The following is a 16,539-nucleotide window of genomic DNA, read 5'->3' on the forward strand; positions in this document are numbered from 1 at the left end:
TTTCACATTTGGTATTATTGTTTTCAATTTAGAATAGTAATACTTAACAATTTAAAAGAAATTGCATATTTGTAAAATTATTTATAAATAGTTTAAGGTAGAAAGATTTCTCACTTTGTATATAAAATTGTTTAAGGTAGAATGATTACTTTCCAAATCCAACAAATCCACTACAAACATCTACATAGATAGGCAGCCCATATCAAAATTTAAAAATATTAATTACAATATCTTGTTTAATAAAAAGTAATAGGACATGTTTTTTGGATTAATACTTTTGAATTTTGATTAATACTTTTGAATTATTCCTAGTACTTTTAAACAAGATATTGTAATTAATACTTTTGAATTTTGATATGGGCTACATATGTAGATATTTGTAGTGGATCTATTGGATTTGGAAAGTAATTCTTCTACCTTAAACAATTTTATATACAAAGTGAGAAATCCTTCTACATTAAACTATTTATAAATAATTTTACAAATAATTTCTCACTTTGTATATAAAATTGTTTAAGGTAGAATGATTAATTTCCAAATCCAACAGATCCACTACAAACATCTACATAGATAGGCAGCCCATATCAAAATTTAAAAATATTAATTACAATATTTTGTTTAATAAAAAGTAATAGGACATGTTTTTTGGATTAATACTTTTGAATTATTCATAGTACTTTTAAACAAGATATTGTAATTAATACTTTTAAATTTTGATATGGGCTACATATGTAGATGTTTGTAGTGGATCTATTGGATTTGGAAAGTAATTCTTCTACCTTAAACAATTTTATATATAAAGTGAGAAATCCTTCTATATTAAACTATTTATAAATAATTTTACAAATATGCAATTTCTTTTTAAATTGTTAAGTATTAATATTTTGAATTGAAAACAATAATAACAAAATGTGAAATATACATGCTTTGGCGTTTTTGATTATTTGAATCTATATGATATTCCTTTGTGTGATATGTGTCTACTATACATATTATGTGTGCATTGCAAAAACTTATTTTGAAAGGATTTATACTCCATTGATCAACTTTGTTGGCTAAAAAATGTTTTGGAATTTTTATGTGTATTCATTTATGATGGGAGAATATGAGTGTCACTCATGATATTCATGCATAATTTTACTTTTTGAATCGATTATAATTCTATGTAATCATCATTGTACACATACCATGGTTAGCGACCTAATGAGTGGGTCTTGTGGGATGGTCCACCATATACCTAGTTTGGAAGATGTTACATGGTATATAGAGAGTACTCTCACTAAGCCCCCGCGTTGAACAATCATTATAAGTTTAGACTTGTTTGGATGGATTACGAAATGCGGATAGACACATATCGCATTATTGTTATTGATTAAATTTATCCTATTTTTGAATTGTTGAAATATTTTGATTTTATTTGGTTAACCATTACTAGTATCGAGTTGTATCGGAGCTTGGCATGAATTACAGGTTATTAAACCCTTTGATTTTAGAATTTAGGTCTATAGCACCCTATACTGTGTTGGTATATTTTATTGATTTTAATTAATTTTTTTTAGTGTGTGTGTGTGGTGGGGGGGATGACTCAACTATGATGATCGCTATCTTCACCACTTTAAATGAGTTAAAATTAGGTATTCTCAATACTCATGTGTATGTGTGATGACATTTAAGCCTTGTTACTACATTATACCTTAGTTTGAAACTTAAACTTTTGTTTTGGTAATTTGGAACCTTTATTCAACATTTTGAATTCTAAAACCTTCCTAAACATAAAATATATAATTTTATAAACATGTAAAAACTATCTTAACGATGGATGTTTGAAAAAGTAATTTTAATTACTCGCAAGTAACAAATACAGTCTACGAGTATCCAGCGATGTCCCATTACGTAGATGTCATTACTGCATGAGAAGATTGAAGATATAAGTCCTCAAGAACAGTACATGATCTCCACGAATATTGTAAGGAAAAAAAACGATAAAACAAGGTTTACAAAATATATTACTTAACATCAAAATTGTGATTAGATATTTTGTTATTCCTTTTTTGAAAATTTCACCCCTTGAAAGCCATCTTTAATCTATTTAAACTTTATCATAAATCATAATCCGATGATCAGGATTACATCTTACTAGTGCGATTAATTTGGAACATTTCATAGCAAGGAAGTAGAATTCAAGAAGGACTGAATCACTTCCCTCTCCTCCCCTAATAAAATGGCCCGACTAATCTCCATAATTTTCTCATCTTTCTCTCCAAAATCTAAATCTAAATCTAAATCATCCACAAATCATCAAAAACCTAAACTTATTTGATTTTCAAAAAAAAAAAAAAAACCCATAAAAAAAGGATGTCCGACGAAGAGGTTCACTTCGAGTCCAAGGCTGATGCTGGAGCATCCAAAACTTTCCCTCAACAAGCAGGCACCATTCGAAAAAATGGATACATAGTCATCAAGAACAGGCCCTGCAAGGTGTGTTTGATTTCTTTATTTGTGATTTTTTATGGGTTTTCTGTTTTGATTTATGGGTTATGGTAATCGAATGTTTCATGGATACAGAAGGAGTGTTTGGATTATGGTTTATAAGTTTTTTTTTTATTGCAATTTAAAGAAAGGATCTGATTATTATTTAATTAAAGTTATAGGTAGTTAAATCTAAAGGTTTAAGAAAATTAGAATGGAATCCGGTTTTATGTCACAGTCAATGGTCCTAATTGTGTTTGTGGTCAATTTCTTTACGTATATTAAATTCGGTAGGAATAGAATGTCCCACGTACGTTTATACAACAATTTATCTTTGAGATTAAGGGCTACATCTCTAAAGTCATAAATAACTGCATGATTTGATTTTAGGAGATATACAGAACTCTTTAGAAACTCTCCCCATTTTCCAAATTCATTTTGCAATGTTTAATAATGTTTAATATTATTGAGTTTTCAACAGTCATATTTTATACCTTTGCAACATATCTATTTCTTATTTGTTATGTTTTTAAAAATTTTATTTGATTTCAAGACAGCATTTACACGATATTTTGGAATAAAATAATTTTTTGAATTTGTTAATGGGATTTCGAACATATTTTTAAAATTTTGGTATACAAATCACATACTATACATTACTATAATTATAAAATTAAGAACTTCAGTACTTCTGGTCCTCTAGTTTTCTTTACTTATTTTAAATGTATGATCCATTATTCAATATTTTTATAAAATTATATTTTAAGTTAAATGTTAATTTCAACGTTTCATTTAAGATATATTAGTCGCGCTATTTGTTGTATTTATGTATATCTATAAAAATCTTTAAACCTAATTTTAATGTGAAGGTTGTTGAGGTTTCCACCTCAAAAACAGGCAAGCATGGTCATGCAAAGTGTCATTTTGTAGGAATTGACATTTTTACTGGCAAAAAGCTTGAAGATATCGTTCCTTCTTCTCATAATTGTGATGTAAGTTCTTTTATAAATTCTGATCAGTTATTATTATTACTTTTTATTTTCAATTTTGTTCTTGAATATGTTAATTATGAGATTCTTTTCATATGGTTCTCATAGGTCCCGCATGTCACTCGTACGGATTATCAGTTGATTGATATTTCTGAAGACGGCTTTGTAAGTATTCTTATACAAATTAACTACCAAATATCTTGTCATGGCTATGTATTTATGTATATGGCATATATATTTTTAAAAAAATATTTTTTTGGCGATTATTGTGTATAAATTGATATAGTTGTTCAAATATTAGGTGAGTCTTCTGACCGAAAGCGGAAACACAAAAGATGATCTAAAGCTTCCCACTGATGAAAATCTGCTTAAACAGGTAAATCCTATCAAAAAAAATTTGTTAATCTCAAAGTCTTATTCTTTTAAGAGGTTGTAGTATACTATAGCAACAAAATTGTGTTTTAAGACATACATTTTAGATACGTTCAACATAAATGTTCTACAGCACCTATTTTTCTCGTTTTTTATTTGTTTTTGTATAGATTAAAGATGGGTTTAGTGAAGGAAAAGATCTTGTGGTGAGCGTTATGTCGGCTATGGGAGAAGAGCAGATTAATTCTCTCAAAGATATCGGCAAGAATTAAACATGTTATAGTAGCTAGATACCAATATAATGTTTTATGCTTAAACGTAGACTTTTATTGTATAGTATCTGACTGATTTAGCTACAAAACGGTGTTTGTTTATTATTGTAAATGTACGTGATAGATATAAATTTGCATATTAGGATTGTAGCCGTTCAATCTTACTCTATCTTTTATAGAATGTTGTATTTTGCTTTATTTTTGTGTTGTTATCATTCTTCTTTGTCACTTTTTGGGTTGGGTTGCGGAAACATGAGGAACTCTTGCCACTATTTCCTTGTATTTTTTTTTTTGTAAATGGTTATTGTTTTTTTGAACATTTTATCTTACTTCCCCATACATATGGCTTAAACATCTGTCATGTTTAATTTTTTCTTTACTTTTCTAATGTACTTCTCCTTGAAAAGTTTTAGAGCGCCTCCAACTCTATTTCTAACTATACTCATGTGAAGTATCCTCCTAGTAGGGCGGTCCCAAAAATAAAAAAATTAGGCCTTTAAAATTTAGTAAATCAAAAATGATAATAAGAGTACCGAATGACTTGTTGTTGTTGTTGTTGTTGTTATTATTATTATTATTATTATTATTAAAAAAATTGGATAGTGTTTAAAAGATGTGAGTTAAAAAAACTAATGACAAAACAAAATAAAAAAACCAAATAATCGAAACAAACGGACCATTTCGAAAAATGGCGTTTGGTGTTTGGAAAAAAAATGTGTGTTTGGAAAAAAAAAAATCTTATGTTTGTCAAAATTTTAAAAAAAAATGAAGAATTACTCGTCTAACTGATAGATTAATATGAATTTTGTTAACAAATCTATAAATAATAATTATTATATATTAAAAGACGTGATACAAAAAGTCCAGTATATATAAACATGAAAATTATGCATGATAATTGACCATAAAAAGACCATTTTTATAATTTGGATTCCAATTCATTAAAGATAGGAGATATGATTCCAAGCGTATGGTTACAATAAAAAAATTAATAGAAGAAAATAAGGCCCCAATAAAATAAAGCAAATGTATAAAAACTCCATAAAAAATTAATAGAAGATAATAAGGCCCCCAATAAAATAAAGCAAATGTATAAAAACTACATATACGTTGCTTCGAACCTGGAGTAGCAGTAACATACATACAGTGCTTAAGAAATTGTATCATAACCAATTAGAATACCGGAACCTTGATAAAAAAAAAATTAACAAAACTTATATATATATATATATATATATATATATATATATATATATATATATATATATATATATATATATATATATATATATATATATATATATATCTGATGAAGATACCCGATTACCCGACCCTACCCATTTTGAATTCAGGTAAATCGGGTATCGGGTTTGGAAATTCGAATAACCGGATAACTTGATATTTAAATAGGTCGGTTATTGGGTAGGTTTAAAAAAATTCGGATATATCCACATCACCGATTTAAAAAAAAAAAACTAATTAATATTCTAGTTATAATAACTATTAAGGTTGTATCATTATTTTACATAATTACTGTTTCTTATTGTTTAAACCAAATGTTATATGACTTCACTATTTGAACGGTATATAGTAAATACAACAGAAATTGTTGAAAATAAAATGGAGTTTTGAACAAAATGTTATAACAAATATAATGAAAATGAATAAGATGTTAGATTCCTCTTCATTTTTTTTTTTGTGCACTACGACATGTTTCTATTTTGTCAACAGGTCTACGTTTTTTCTTTGTGAATTGAAATATAGCTATATAATTTGTCCTTGCAATTTAGATAACATACTAAATTTTTTTATTTATAACTTTTATGTACTCACATTTTGCATTAAATCATGTAACATGTTTGGTTAATCCAAATTTGATCAAACACTGATCATGTACTTCATAAACTGTTTTTTTTTCTTTTTTATTAAAATTTGAAATGGAATGCAAAAATCACATAACATATTATAATGACTTGTATTGTTATCGTATATGTACTTGTTAATTGTATGAAATATTTTGCTACCCAATTTTCTATTAAAGCAACCGAAATGCAAAAATCAATAAGCGACACTTAAGTAATTTTTGGGTATACCCGAAAATACCCGACCCGACCTAAAACTCGAATACCCTAAACCCGAGAGCCCGAATTACAATATAGGTCGGGTATCGAGTATTATTATTTTAAGAAACTACCCAACCCGTTCTACCCGAAACCCGAAAATTTTACCTGATCAATATATATATATATATATATATATATATATATATATATATATATATATATATATATATATATATATCAGAGTTAATTTGGGGGCCCCAAACCGTAGTGAGGCCCCAGGTCGTTGCCCAACTTGCCCACCCTACTGGGCGGGGCCTGCCTCCTAGTTGCTCTTAAGTCCATCTCAAACAACTCCTAAGATAACTACATCTTTGATATATTGATTTCTTCTTGTCTAGTCTAGCCACAACATGTCATGTCCATTTTACCTCTTGCACCGTCACATCTCCATGAAGTTGTCAAACTTATTTTTTCTTTTGTGCTTGGTTTAATCCATATAACATTTTCTTTAGTTTGCATACTAGGTTTTTCTTACTAGTTATCTAAAACCCTTATGGTTGTATCATGTAAATAACCTCCTCAAGGTCTACATACAAGAATGTTTTCTTATATCTATTTGTTCCAAATGCATGTCATTGTCATCTATAATAACCAAAACCAATATGAGTGTGGTCATCTTCACAACTAGAGAAAATTTCTCATTATAATCAACTGTTTTTTTATTTAGGAACCCCTTCAACACCATTTTTTCCTTGTATATCTTGTTTCTATCATGATTATCATTTACCATGAACATCCACTTATTCTGTAGTTCTTTTTTATCGGTAACTTACTAAGGACCAAGTATGGTTTTTATCATCTGAACTCTTATCATCTACCACATACTTCTGTTTTTGTATAACATCATTCATTCTTAAAGACTCTGGATAAACATTATTTCGCTATTCTTAGTCAATAGAAAATAGTTTGATGATTGGAAGTATCTAGTTGGAGGTATACGCTCTTCAGTGGATTTTATAATAGTTTTTTTTTCTAAATCTACTTTATTTTAACCTTAAATTTGAACTCTCACTATACTTTATGATCATACTAGCTTTACGACTACCATTCTCTTCTGAGCTCCCACTACTGTGTAAGATCTATCTCCTATCTATAGAGTATGAATAGGCTGTGCAATATGTTTTTCTATAACTCTTCAAACAAATAATGTCCTTTCCCATGTGAATTCTTATTTCCATTAGAAGTTGCATCAATCTCATCTTTATATAGACATTCTTATTGAATATGGCACTCATACTTTTAATGACCCTTCCACTTTGATCATCCAAGAAATGATATCCTAAATATAGCCCAAAAATGTACATTTCTTAGCCTTTAACTCATGTTTATATTTATCAATATCCTTGATCTTGATATAAAATATAAATCTAAATACTCTTAAGTATATAAGAGTCACCTTTTCACTTTGTCATTCCTCTTTTGTAATCTTAAACCCTGTTGGAAATAATGTTACCTAGTTGATTAAATAAGCTTTTGTACTTAACAAATCTAACTAGAACATCTTACTTACCTGCTTGAAGCATGATATTCTTTGCAATTTCATTTAGTATTTTGTTTATTCTTTCCACAATTGGGGTGTTGAGTTGTCTTTATAACCGTATTTAGCAACTTAATTTCATTCTTAGCATACTAATCACTGAGCATTGTGTTGTTGTACTCTCCCGAATTATTTGACTTCAGACTCTTGTTCTTCAATTTAGTCTCATACTTTCGTTCTCTATAAAACTTTTCACTTCTTAAAGGTATTGAAGACATCATATTTATCTTTTAGAAAATAAAGATGTACCTTTCCTGTTGAATTTTCTATAATGATTACATAGTATAATGATCCTTTTATTTAAGAAATTGATATAGGATCCTACACATCCAAAAGAACCAACTCAAACTTCCCATCCATGGATGATATTTCCCATCTTTACAATGGTAATCTTTTTCTATTTTCAAATGGCACAAAATCACAAGAATCAATAGTCATGCTCTTCATATAAAGAATTTGCATTTTGTAGTTAGTATTTTTATACCTTTTTACCATGCTTCCAATGGTATATGGGTCCTTGGATTTCCCAATATAACGAACATACATTGGAAAACCAAAATTACGGAAGTAAAAAATTCAAATACACTTGTGAACATGTCAAACTTCTCTCAAGATTTGGCATTGATAACCAAACTTTAGAGTCGATTTATAATGTAAATCATTATAGGTAATGCTTTGGCCAAAAAAGGTATTGGGAAAATGGGAAAACTAGAAATGGGTCTCACACATCTCATTTTTTATCTAAAACTGCATAATCCACCTTTTTAACTGCAAATTAGGAGTCAGATTATCAATCAGATGTTTCAAAGAATTTTGGATCTGTTTTATGGAAAATTAAAGAGACTCCTAAATCCAACACTGATTAGCATTAATTATCATATTTCCTAATAGTATGTTAAAGTGTATTTCCACCTCTTTGACCGCGACTAATGAAGATGCCTTGTTTTTCTATTTATTTTCTTTCAACTTTACACTATATTTTATCTATGGTTGTCTTCAATGCATGAATTTCATGAACCCTTTCAGTTAAACTTTCCTTTATGACATGATATCCAAACTTTAGATCTTTATTTTCTTGTATGTTCAGTCATTAGATCGACTTCTTTGCCATTCAAAATATGACTAATATTGTTACTTTCATGTTTTAACCCATTTATCCTATCACGAAACTCTTAATCGAGCAAACTAGTCTTGATATATGCCACGGTAATAATATTTATACCATAAGTAAATAAATTATAAAAATAGTATACCTCTTATAAAGAGTTCATTGAAGAATCATAGTCATTTCGTCATCCAACTGTTAGAAGATAGTGCTCACAATCACAACAGTTTGTAATATTACTATTAATTGTATGGTCCATTTCGGTTACATGCAAAAGCAAATATAAGCAATATTGGTTAGAGATGAATTATAGAGTTCTAGTTTTGTAATTAATTATGTAACACCCAAAAATTTAAGCCAAATTTAAACTTTTCAAAAACACTTTAAATCAATAATCATTACAATTTGGTTTCCAAAATGGTTCATATCAGAGTTTTCCCAGCAATCATAACAAAAGATAAGGAGCTGTACGATCAAGCCTTAGCCTTGTCGCGATCCCCCGATGTACCTGAAACCATGAACTGAAACTGTAAGCCTAAAAGCTTAGTGAGTTCCCCTAAAATACCCATACTCACAGCTATACACATAGAATCACAAGCAGCATAATATGGGTCCAATCAAACATCGGGTTGGAATACCCCAGGCCCACAACCAACAGGTTGGAATGCCAACATACTATGGGTCCAATCATCCTCGGGATGGAATACCCCAGGCCCACAACAAACAGGTTGGAATGCCTACATACTATGAGTCTAATTATCCTCAGGATGGAATACTCACGACCCTCAACCAATAGGTTGGAATGCCCAGGTCTATTGGCCTCCGCACAAAGCAAATAAGCCTCAACTGCCAAACAAATATGTGCACATATAACAGATAATCACATAACAGTCTATAGACAAAAAACTGATCTATCAGATCATACCACATAACATATAATATTATCCTACCCTCTAGGATATCTAACTAACAGGTCATACCACATATCACATATTATCATCCTACCCTCTAGGATACCGATCTAACAGATCATTCTAACATAACAAAACCAATAACAATTCAAAGGGTCGGCCTTGGTGCCTTAGACCCTTAAGTATAGTGAGGATAACTCACCTCGCAAAAGTCAGTTCGATAGATAAACTCCAACTCTCGGATCGCTGCCACAAACTCCACCACCTATTATCATAATAGAACCATACTCGTAAGTTCCCAACCTTCCAAGGTACCCTATAAGTCAACTAGTCAATCCCTGGACAAAGTCAAAGTCAAGAGTCAAGGTCAAAAGTCCATGTTGACCCTAACTCGTCGAGTGTCCTCAGCTACTCACCGAGTTCTTTGAGCCACTCGTCCACTCGCCGAGTCACCAGAGTGACTCGTCGAGTTCCTAAGGCTCGATATCGAAGCTCTAAAGACACTCGTCGAGTTTTCCTTCTTGCAACTCGACAAGTTCACATGCATCCATTAATTGGGAAACCTTAACTGATTCGTAGAGTTGTTCATCCAACTCGTCGAGTCCTACGGCAATCTTCATCAGACTCGTCGAGTTGTTCATCCAACTCGTTGGGTTCATGCCCATCTTCATATGACTCGTCGAGTCGACCATGCGACTCGCCAAGTCCCTTCAGTCCTTTATGTTGGATAAGGTGTCTAAGTCCATAACTTATTTGGTATATACCTGACCCGACCCGGCATGGTCCATTTGGGTTGCACTTCACCCAAACTGTTTATGGATAATTTTATGAGAATTGTATACCTATGATTTATTAATATATTATAAGTTATAATATATTAATATAAAGTCATGTTATGTAATTAGTTTTAATCTTGAATTAATTATGAATTAATTTAGTTATTAAAAGGAAGACTAATTAAATCATAGACTATTATATGGTGTGGGCTAATACTCATTTGTTAATGGGCTAAGCTTATATGGAAGTCCATAGATGATCCATGGAGCTTTTAACCCATGGATCCTTGGAAGAGGAAAAGACATGGGTTATTAGGGTTTCTCCCTAACCATGCACACTATATAAACAAGCTTATGTTGCATGAAAAACACCCTAGAGTGTGTGTGTAATAGTGGTGGCCGAAATTCTAAGAGTTGGTATACTCTCTCAAAGTTTTTCCAAGTTTGTGGTGATTTGTGATTTCCATTTGAGGCATTCACATTATTGGTGCTTGGCTCTCAAACTCCAAGGAATCAACAATCAACAAAAGGTATGTAATTCATCTAGTTCTTTTATGTTTAAAAGTACCCCATGCCATGCTAGATAGGTTATAAACCTTGGAAAAATAATATTTTGCATGTACTTTAGACAAACATAGATCCAAGTTTTATTAGGGTTGCATGTACACTTAGGAAGTGTTAGAATGCTCAAAACCCAACAGTGGTATCAGAGAGAGGTTTGTTTGTTTGATACTTGATGCAAAATAATGAAAAAGTCGAAATTTTTGTTGTCTGCCTGATGAACTCGCCGAGTCCATGGGGGGGACTCGCCGAGTTCATGTGTAAATTCATCCTACTCGGCGATTAGGTTCGTGCACTCGGCGAGTAGGAGCCTCAGAATGCAGATTTTCGACTTTTGCTGCTGGAAATAGACTAGAAACGTTACCCTAAACCGTTTTGGTGTTTTAAAACTTGTTTTAGTTGGTGTAATGGTTGTTCTAATCCATTTACAATAGCATATATCAAAATTTCATGCTTTGTATGTGTTCATATAATTCTTGAAACTTTGATAATCATGTTCATGTTCTTATGAATTTAGAAGATGATAGGAATTATCTGCTGAATTGTTTAGGATTAATTCTTGATCATTTATGTGTTTTAATGGAGTCCATAATTTGTCCTCAAGTTATGGATATCCAAAGGTCACTTTTTTTAAACACACATTTAAACAGATAAGTTACATGAAAATGAAGAGTCTTCATTTTTATGAGCCTTTAATTCATAAGTTATGAAAATGAAAAGTTTTGGATAGTTACAAAACTTGCCCTCAAGTTTTGGAATTTGTAAAGTTTCACACACTTTAATAAACTTTAATTCCAACCCTTAGAGTTTTAATAGTTAAAATTCAACACTTATACTATTTATAACATTAATGGTTAATTATTATTATTATTATTATTATTATTATTATTATTATTATTATTATTATTATTATTATTATTATTATTATATATATATATATATATATATATATATATATATATATGTATAAGAATAAGTCGTTCTACCGTTAGTAGGCCTCATTCACGAAGCCGGTCTATAAAGGGGGTATAAGGTTGTTGCCTATAAAATGGCAGCTTAATGGGTGTCCACTCTCACCCACCGCTTCCTTGATCGGTGGAGGGTCGTTAGCCGAACGGGTAGGACAATGACTTTAAATTCTCATTAAAAGTATAATGATTATTATAAAGTAACTAAATATTTTAATTCCCATTCTTAGTTACTTTAGGAAAAATGTGAACATGGTGCTAGTCCATGGAATTCACACTTTGTACCTTACCAAGTCGTTGGTGGAGCGTGTGTGGTTAAATGGAACACTAACTTGGACTAGTAAGGATCACGAAGGTTGACTTAATGTTTGTCATAGATCGATGGAGCGTGTGTGGTTAACCGGCACATTGATTAGGTGATAATATTAAGGGTACCAAGTGAACTAGCATGGTTATTCACACCTTGTTTTGTGATCCTCGGCATCCCAGTCACAAAACTTGAAGGGCACAATCGAGATTGAAACATGCCATTGAAGGGCACAATCTAGGAATTTCATATCCAATTAAAACCTAATAATTCATTTCGTTTTTCATGGTGGAAATTGGTGAATCTTCATTCACCTACCTTTCAAATATATTATTACTTAGATTACGACATCCCTCTTCTAAGTATAATATATTGTGATTGGATCCTAGCCTTAATATTACATTTGGGTGTCTTATTAAGGACTATATATATATATATATATATATATATATATATATATATATATATATATATATATATATATATAAAATCTAAACTTGCTTTCTTTTAGATGTCTTCCAACACTAATGCTTCGGGCTCTAACCCAACTGGCTCTTTCTCTCTCATGAATCTTTGTGGGAGAGTCATCTTTGATGGTTCCAACTTCATGGACTGGATCAGGAACATCAGGATGGTTACTCGTTATGAGGACAAGGAATATGTCCTCGAAGGAGTTAAAGGAGCTTGATGAGTCTACTGCTAATCCTGAGGAGATTGCTGAATTCAAGACACATGAGAGAGATGCTACTAAGGTGGCATGCATCATGATGGCCACGATGACAGCCGAGCTCCAAAAGTCCTATGAGGGCTTCTACCCTTTTGAGATGCACCAAGACCTGATGGAAAGGTACCATCAGAGTGCTCGTCAGGAGCGGTATGAAATAATCTCCTCCATGATAACAACCCGCATGAAGGACGGTGAATCCGTGTGACAACCCAAGTTGTTCCGTTACATTTTCCCGTTACCGTTAACGGAATATTCCAGTTTATAAAGTTCCGTTAATTAGAGGTCGTCAAATTTAATAAACATTCCATTTGTTTACATTTAATATGTTGTTAAGTCGTGATAAAAAGAAATAAAAACACATAACACCCATTTCCATTTATTTGGAAAATGTTAAGTTTTATTGTTACGACCACTAAATCGGGTGCGACCAAAAGCCCCGTTTAACGGCAGTATCGGGTAAAATTCCATTGATCCCCGACTCGGAACCCTATATAAGGGTGAGTGGAGTCCATTGGAGACTTTTTACACACTCTCTCTATACTCTCTCTCTAGACTCGTTTTCGCCCCGAATCCGCAACCAAACGCTTCCAAATTGTAAGTCCGCTTACCCTAGCTTAATCTAAACATATTGATTTGTGTTTATAGCTAAAAATCCGGACTTAGAAGCTGTTAGAATGGAGTTTACGGCCTAGCCCCTCCTTAGGCCGTAAACCCCCTTAAACAAGGCCAAAATGACCCAAACTTGTATCTAATGGCTTGGAAATAAATAGAGGAATTAGCCTAGGAGTGTTTGCACATTTAAAACATTCATTTTGGGGCATAAAAGAGAGTTTACGGCCCAAGCACTTTCTTAGGCCGTAAACACCTCTAAACTATGTCAAAATGCCTCCAAAACACCCCCAAACCACCCTAGGGCTTAACACATAAATTAGGGGCTTATTCTCTTGGGTTTAGATCACTTAAACATTAAGAATTGGAGGATTAAAAGGAGTTTACGGCCCAGACATGTGTCAAGGCCGTAAACTCCCCAAACCAAGCCAAAATGTTGGTTTTTGTCCCCCAAATGGCCTTAGACATTTACCATAAAATACTAGGATTGAAACAAGCGCTTAAACACAAGAAATGGAGGGATAAAAAGGAGTTTACGGCCCAAGCAAGTGTCTAGGCCGTAAACTCCCCAAAACACATCCAAATGATAGTTTTAATCCCCCAAAATAGCATCACACTTCATTATAAATTACTAGCAAGGCATTAGGGGCTTTAAACTTCACAAAACTCTAAGGATGAGAGTTTACGGCCGTAAACTCCCTTAGGAGTTGTCCCTAGGCCGTAAACTCCTATAAGGTGCCCTTAGAAGCCTTAAACCCGCTCATGCCTTTTTGGAAAAGTACATAGAATAATCCCATGAACAAGGAGAAGCCTTAAAACACACTAGATACCCTCACCATGAGTTTACGGCCGTAAACTCATGGTGAGTAGTCCCTGGGCCGTAAACATGGAGTTAAGGGTTTACTCTCGGAGAGTAAACTCCATTCCTAGGTCATGCACACCCTTAAACGCTACCCGGGACACCCAAACACTTATCCAAAGTGTTTTCCGCTCCTTGAGTGTGTATATTTGTTTAATTAGTATTAAATATACTAATTGTATGTGAACATATGTTATCATATGTTAAATAGGTCATTGTGTGTGTTCAATTCCTTGCGTGACACCGAACGCCCAAACGACACCTTCGTCGGACCTACTTACACCAGGTGAGTTCATACCCCTGAATGAACCTTTTAAATGTTTTTACATGTTTTATAGGGGGGGAATACAAGTTAAACATGGCAGTTATCATATCAATCACATGTGATTGATAACCCGCATGCACAAGATTTTACCACTGTACACTGTTTTACCGAGTAGGACACTATAATGGCTTTCAATTGTTTCAAAACTCTTACTTATACTGTTTTACCTAAATTCATTCTAAACTGGTTTATGAAAGATTTTCAAAGGTTTTCAAACATATTTTACAAAAGAATACAAATTGTGATTTTCTCCGAATATAAAGGTTTTCAACAAAGTTTCCCTTTCACGGCGTATACTTTTACTTATTAGATACTGCTGCTTCGCTTATACTTATTTTATACTCCTACTCTGTAACGCTTTCACTTATACTTGAAGTCACTTATACCTTATGGACTCTTATACTTATTCACACTCTTACTTAGTGATACGATTCTACTTCGCTTATACTTGATATCGACTCTATTTCACTTATACTCGATACGCTCTTACTTCACTTATTGTCGTCTCTACTTCGTGATACGCTTATACTTGTTCGACACTCATACTTCACTTGCAACCGCTCCTACTTCACTTATTAGACACTCCTACTTCACAAGAATCACTTCTACTTGGTACACACTCAGTCGTAGTTAGATGTATGTCTGTGCTTGTATAGATGCATATAAATAATGATTGAAGGACTTAGGAAGGCTTGTCCGCCCTATTTCCTTTTCTTCGTTGAGATGTGGTCTGGTGGGATCGGATGTCCATCCGAAGGTCGTTTGATTCATTACTTATATATTATGTACACAAGCATAGACATACGGGTTTACTTCAGTCGATTCAGTTAAGAGTCTCTACCTCTAGTTCAGCACTTACATTAGAAACCCACTAGTTGGAAGTCTCTACCCACTATTTGGGATGCATCTTCAAGACACGGCCTTCTCCGTCGTCTAGTTGGTAACCAGAGTCTCCTGTAGGGAGAGCGGACATTGTGTGTATAGATCTATACGGGATTGACAACCCCGCACCCAGACTGCTAGCTACAGTCCTGGCCTACCAAGCCAACGGGTGACAAATGTCACATTATAGACGCTTGTAGGGCGTCTAGTACTCTAGTCAGTATGGTTACGAGTATCCCGGGTTACCTTATAATTCATTGGCTTTAAGGTAACGGTATTTCGCCAGCAATTTACACTGTATGCTGGTAATTCAATTTCAGAGTCACACTGTTTTGACCTTACAAGACGTATCTTTCATTTGATACTGTCTGGGGTCTGTCTCCTCTGTTTTGACCTTACAAGACGTATCTCTCATTGGATGCTGTCTGGGGTCTGTATCCACTGTATTCACTGTATTCATTGTATCCACTGTATTCACTGTATTCACTGTATTCACTATTTTAGACCTGGCTAGACGTATCTTTCATTTGATATTGTTTGCGGTCTGTATTCACTGTTTTAGACCTTAGCAGCTGTACCTTTCATTTGATACCTTCTGGGGTCTGAGTCTCTATTTGTTAGACTGAACCAGGCGTGTCGTTTGTTCGATACTCTCCTGGAGTCTATGATTCCTTGCCTTAGTCAGCAGTCCTCACTGCTGAGGCATATGTTATTCCCTACTGTCGTTTGCTTTCCTCAATAATCAAA

At 32.8% G+C, this 16,539-nt stretch overlaps 1 protein-coding gene across 1 annotated transcript; it reads left to right on the forward strand.

Annotated features, from left to right (window-relative positions):
- Positions 1-2,247: 2,247 nt before the first annotated feature.
- On the forward strand, positions 2,248-4,300 carry LOC111881644 (eukaryotic translation initiation factor 5A-2). The gene is made up of 5 exons (XM_023878045.3): positions 2,248-2,478; positions 3,339-3,461; positions 3,567-3,623; positions 3,760-3,834; positions 4,001-4,300. Exons 1-5 carry the CDS (start codon positions 2,356-2,358, stop codon positions 4,100-4,102), a joined length of 480 nt encoding a protein of 159 aa, XP_023733813.1. The 5' UTR covers positions 2,248-2,355; the 3' UTR covers positions 4,103-4,300.
- The last annotated feature ends 12,239 nt before the right edge of the window (positions 4,301-16,539 follow it).

The sequence above is a fragment of the Lactuca sativa genome, chromosome 7 (genome assembly GCF_002870075.4).
Source record: "Lactuca sativa cultivar Salinas chromosome 7, Lsat_Salinas_v11, whole genome shotgun sequence".
In the NCBI taxonomy this organism is placed as follows: Eukaryota; Viridiplantae; Streptophyta; class Magnoliopsida; order Asterales; family Asteraceae; genus Lactuca; species Lactuca sativa.

Bases quoted from the DNA above. Each gene is read 5' to 3' on its own strand.
- LOC111881644 (XM_023878045.3), top strand. From the start codon at position 2,356: ATGTCCGACGAAGAGGTTCACTTCGAGTCCAAGGCTGATGCTGGAGCA. The intron at 3,462-3,566 runs GTAAGTTCTTTT...TGGTTCTCATAG, and splicing joins CTTCTTCTCATAATTGTGAT to GTCCCGCATGTCACTCGTAC. The intron at 3,624-3,759 runs GTAAGTATTCTT...TTCAAATATTAG, and splicing joins ATATTTCTGAAGACGGCTTT to GTGAGTCTTCTGACCGAAAG.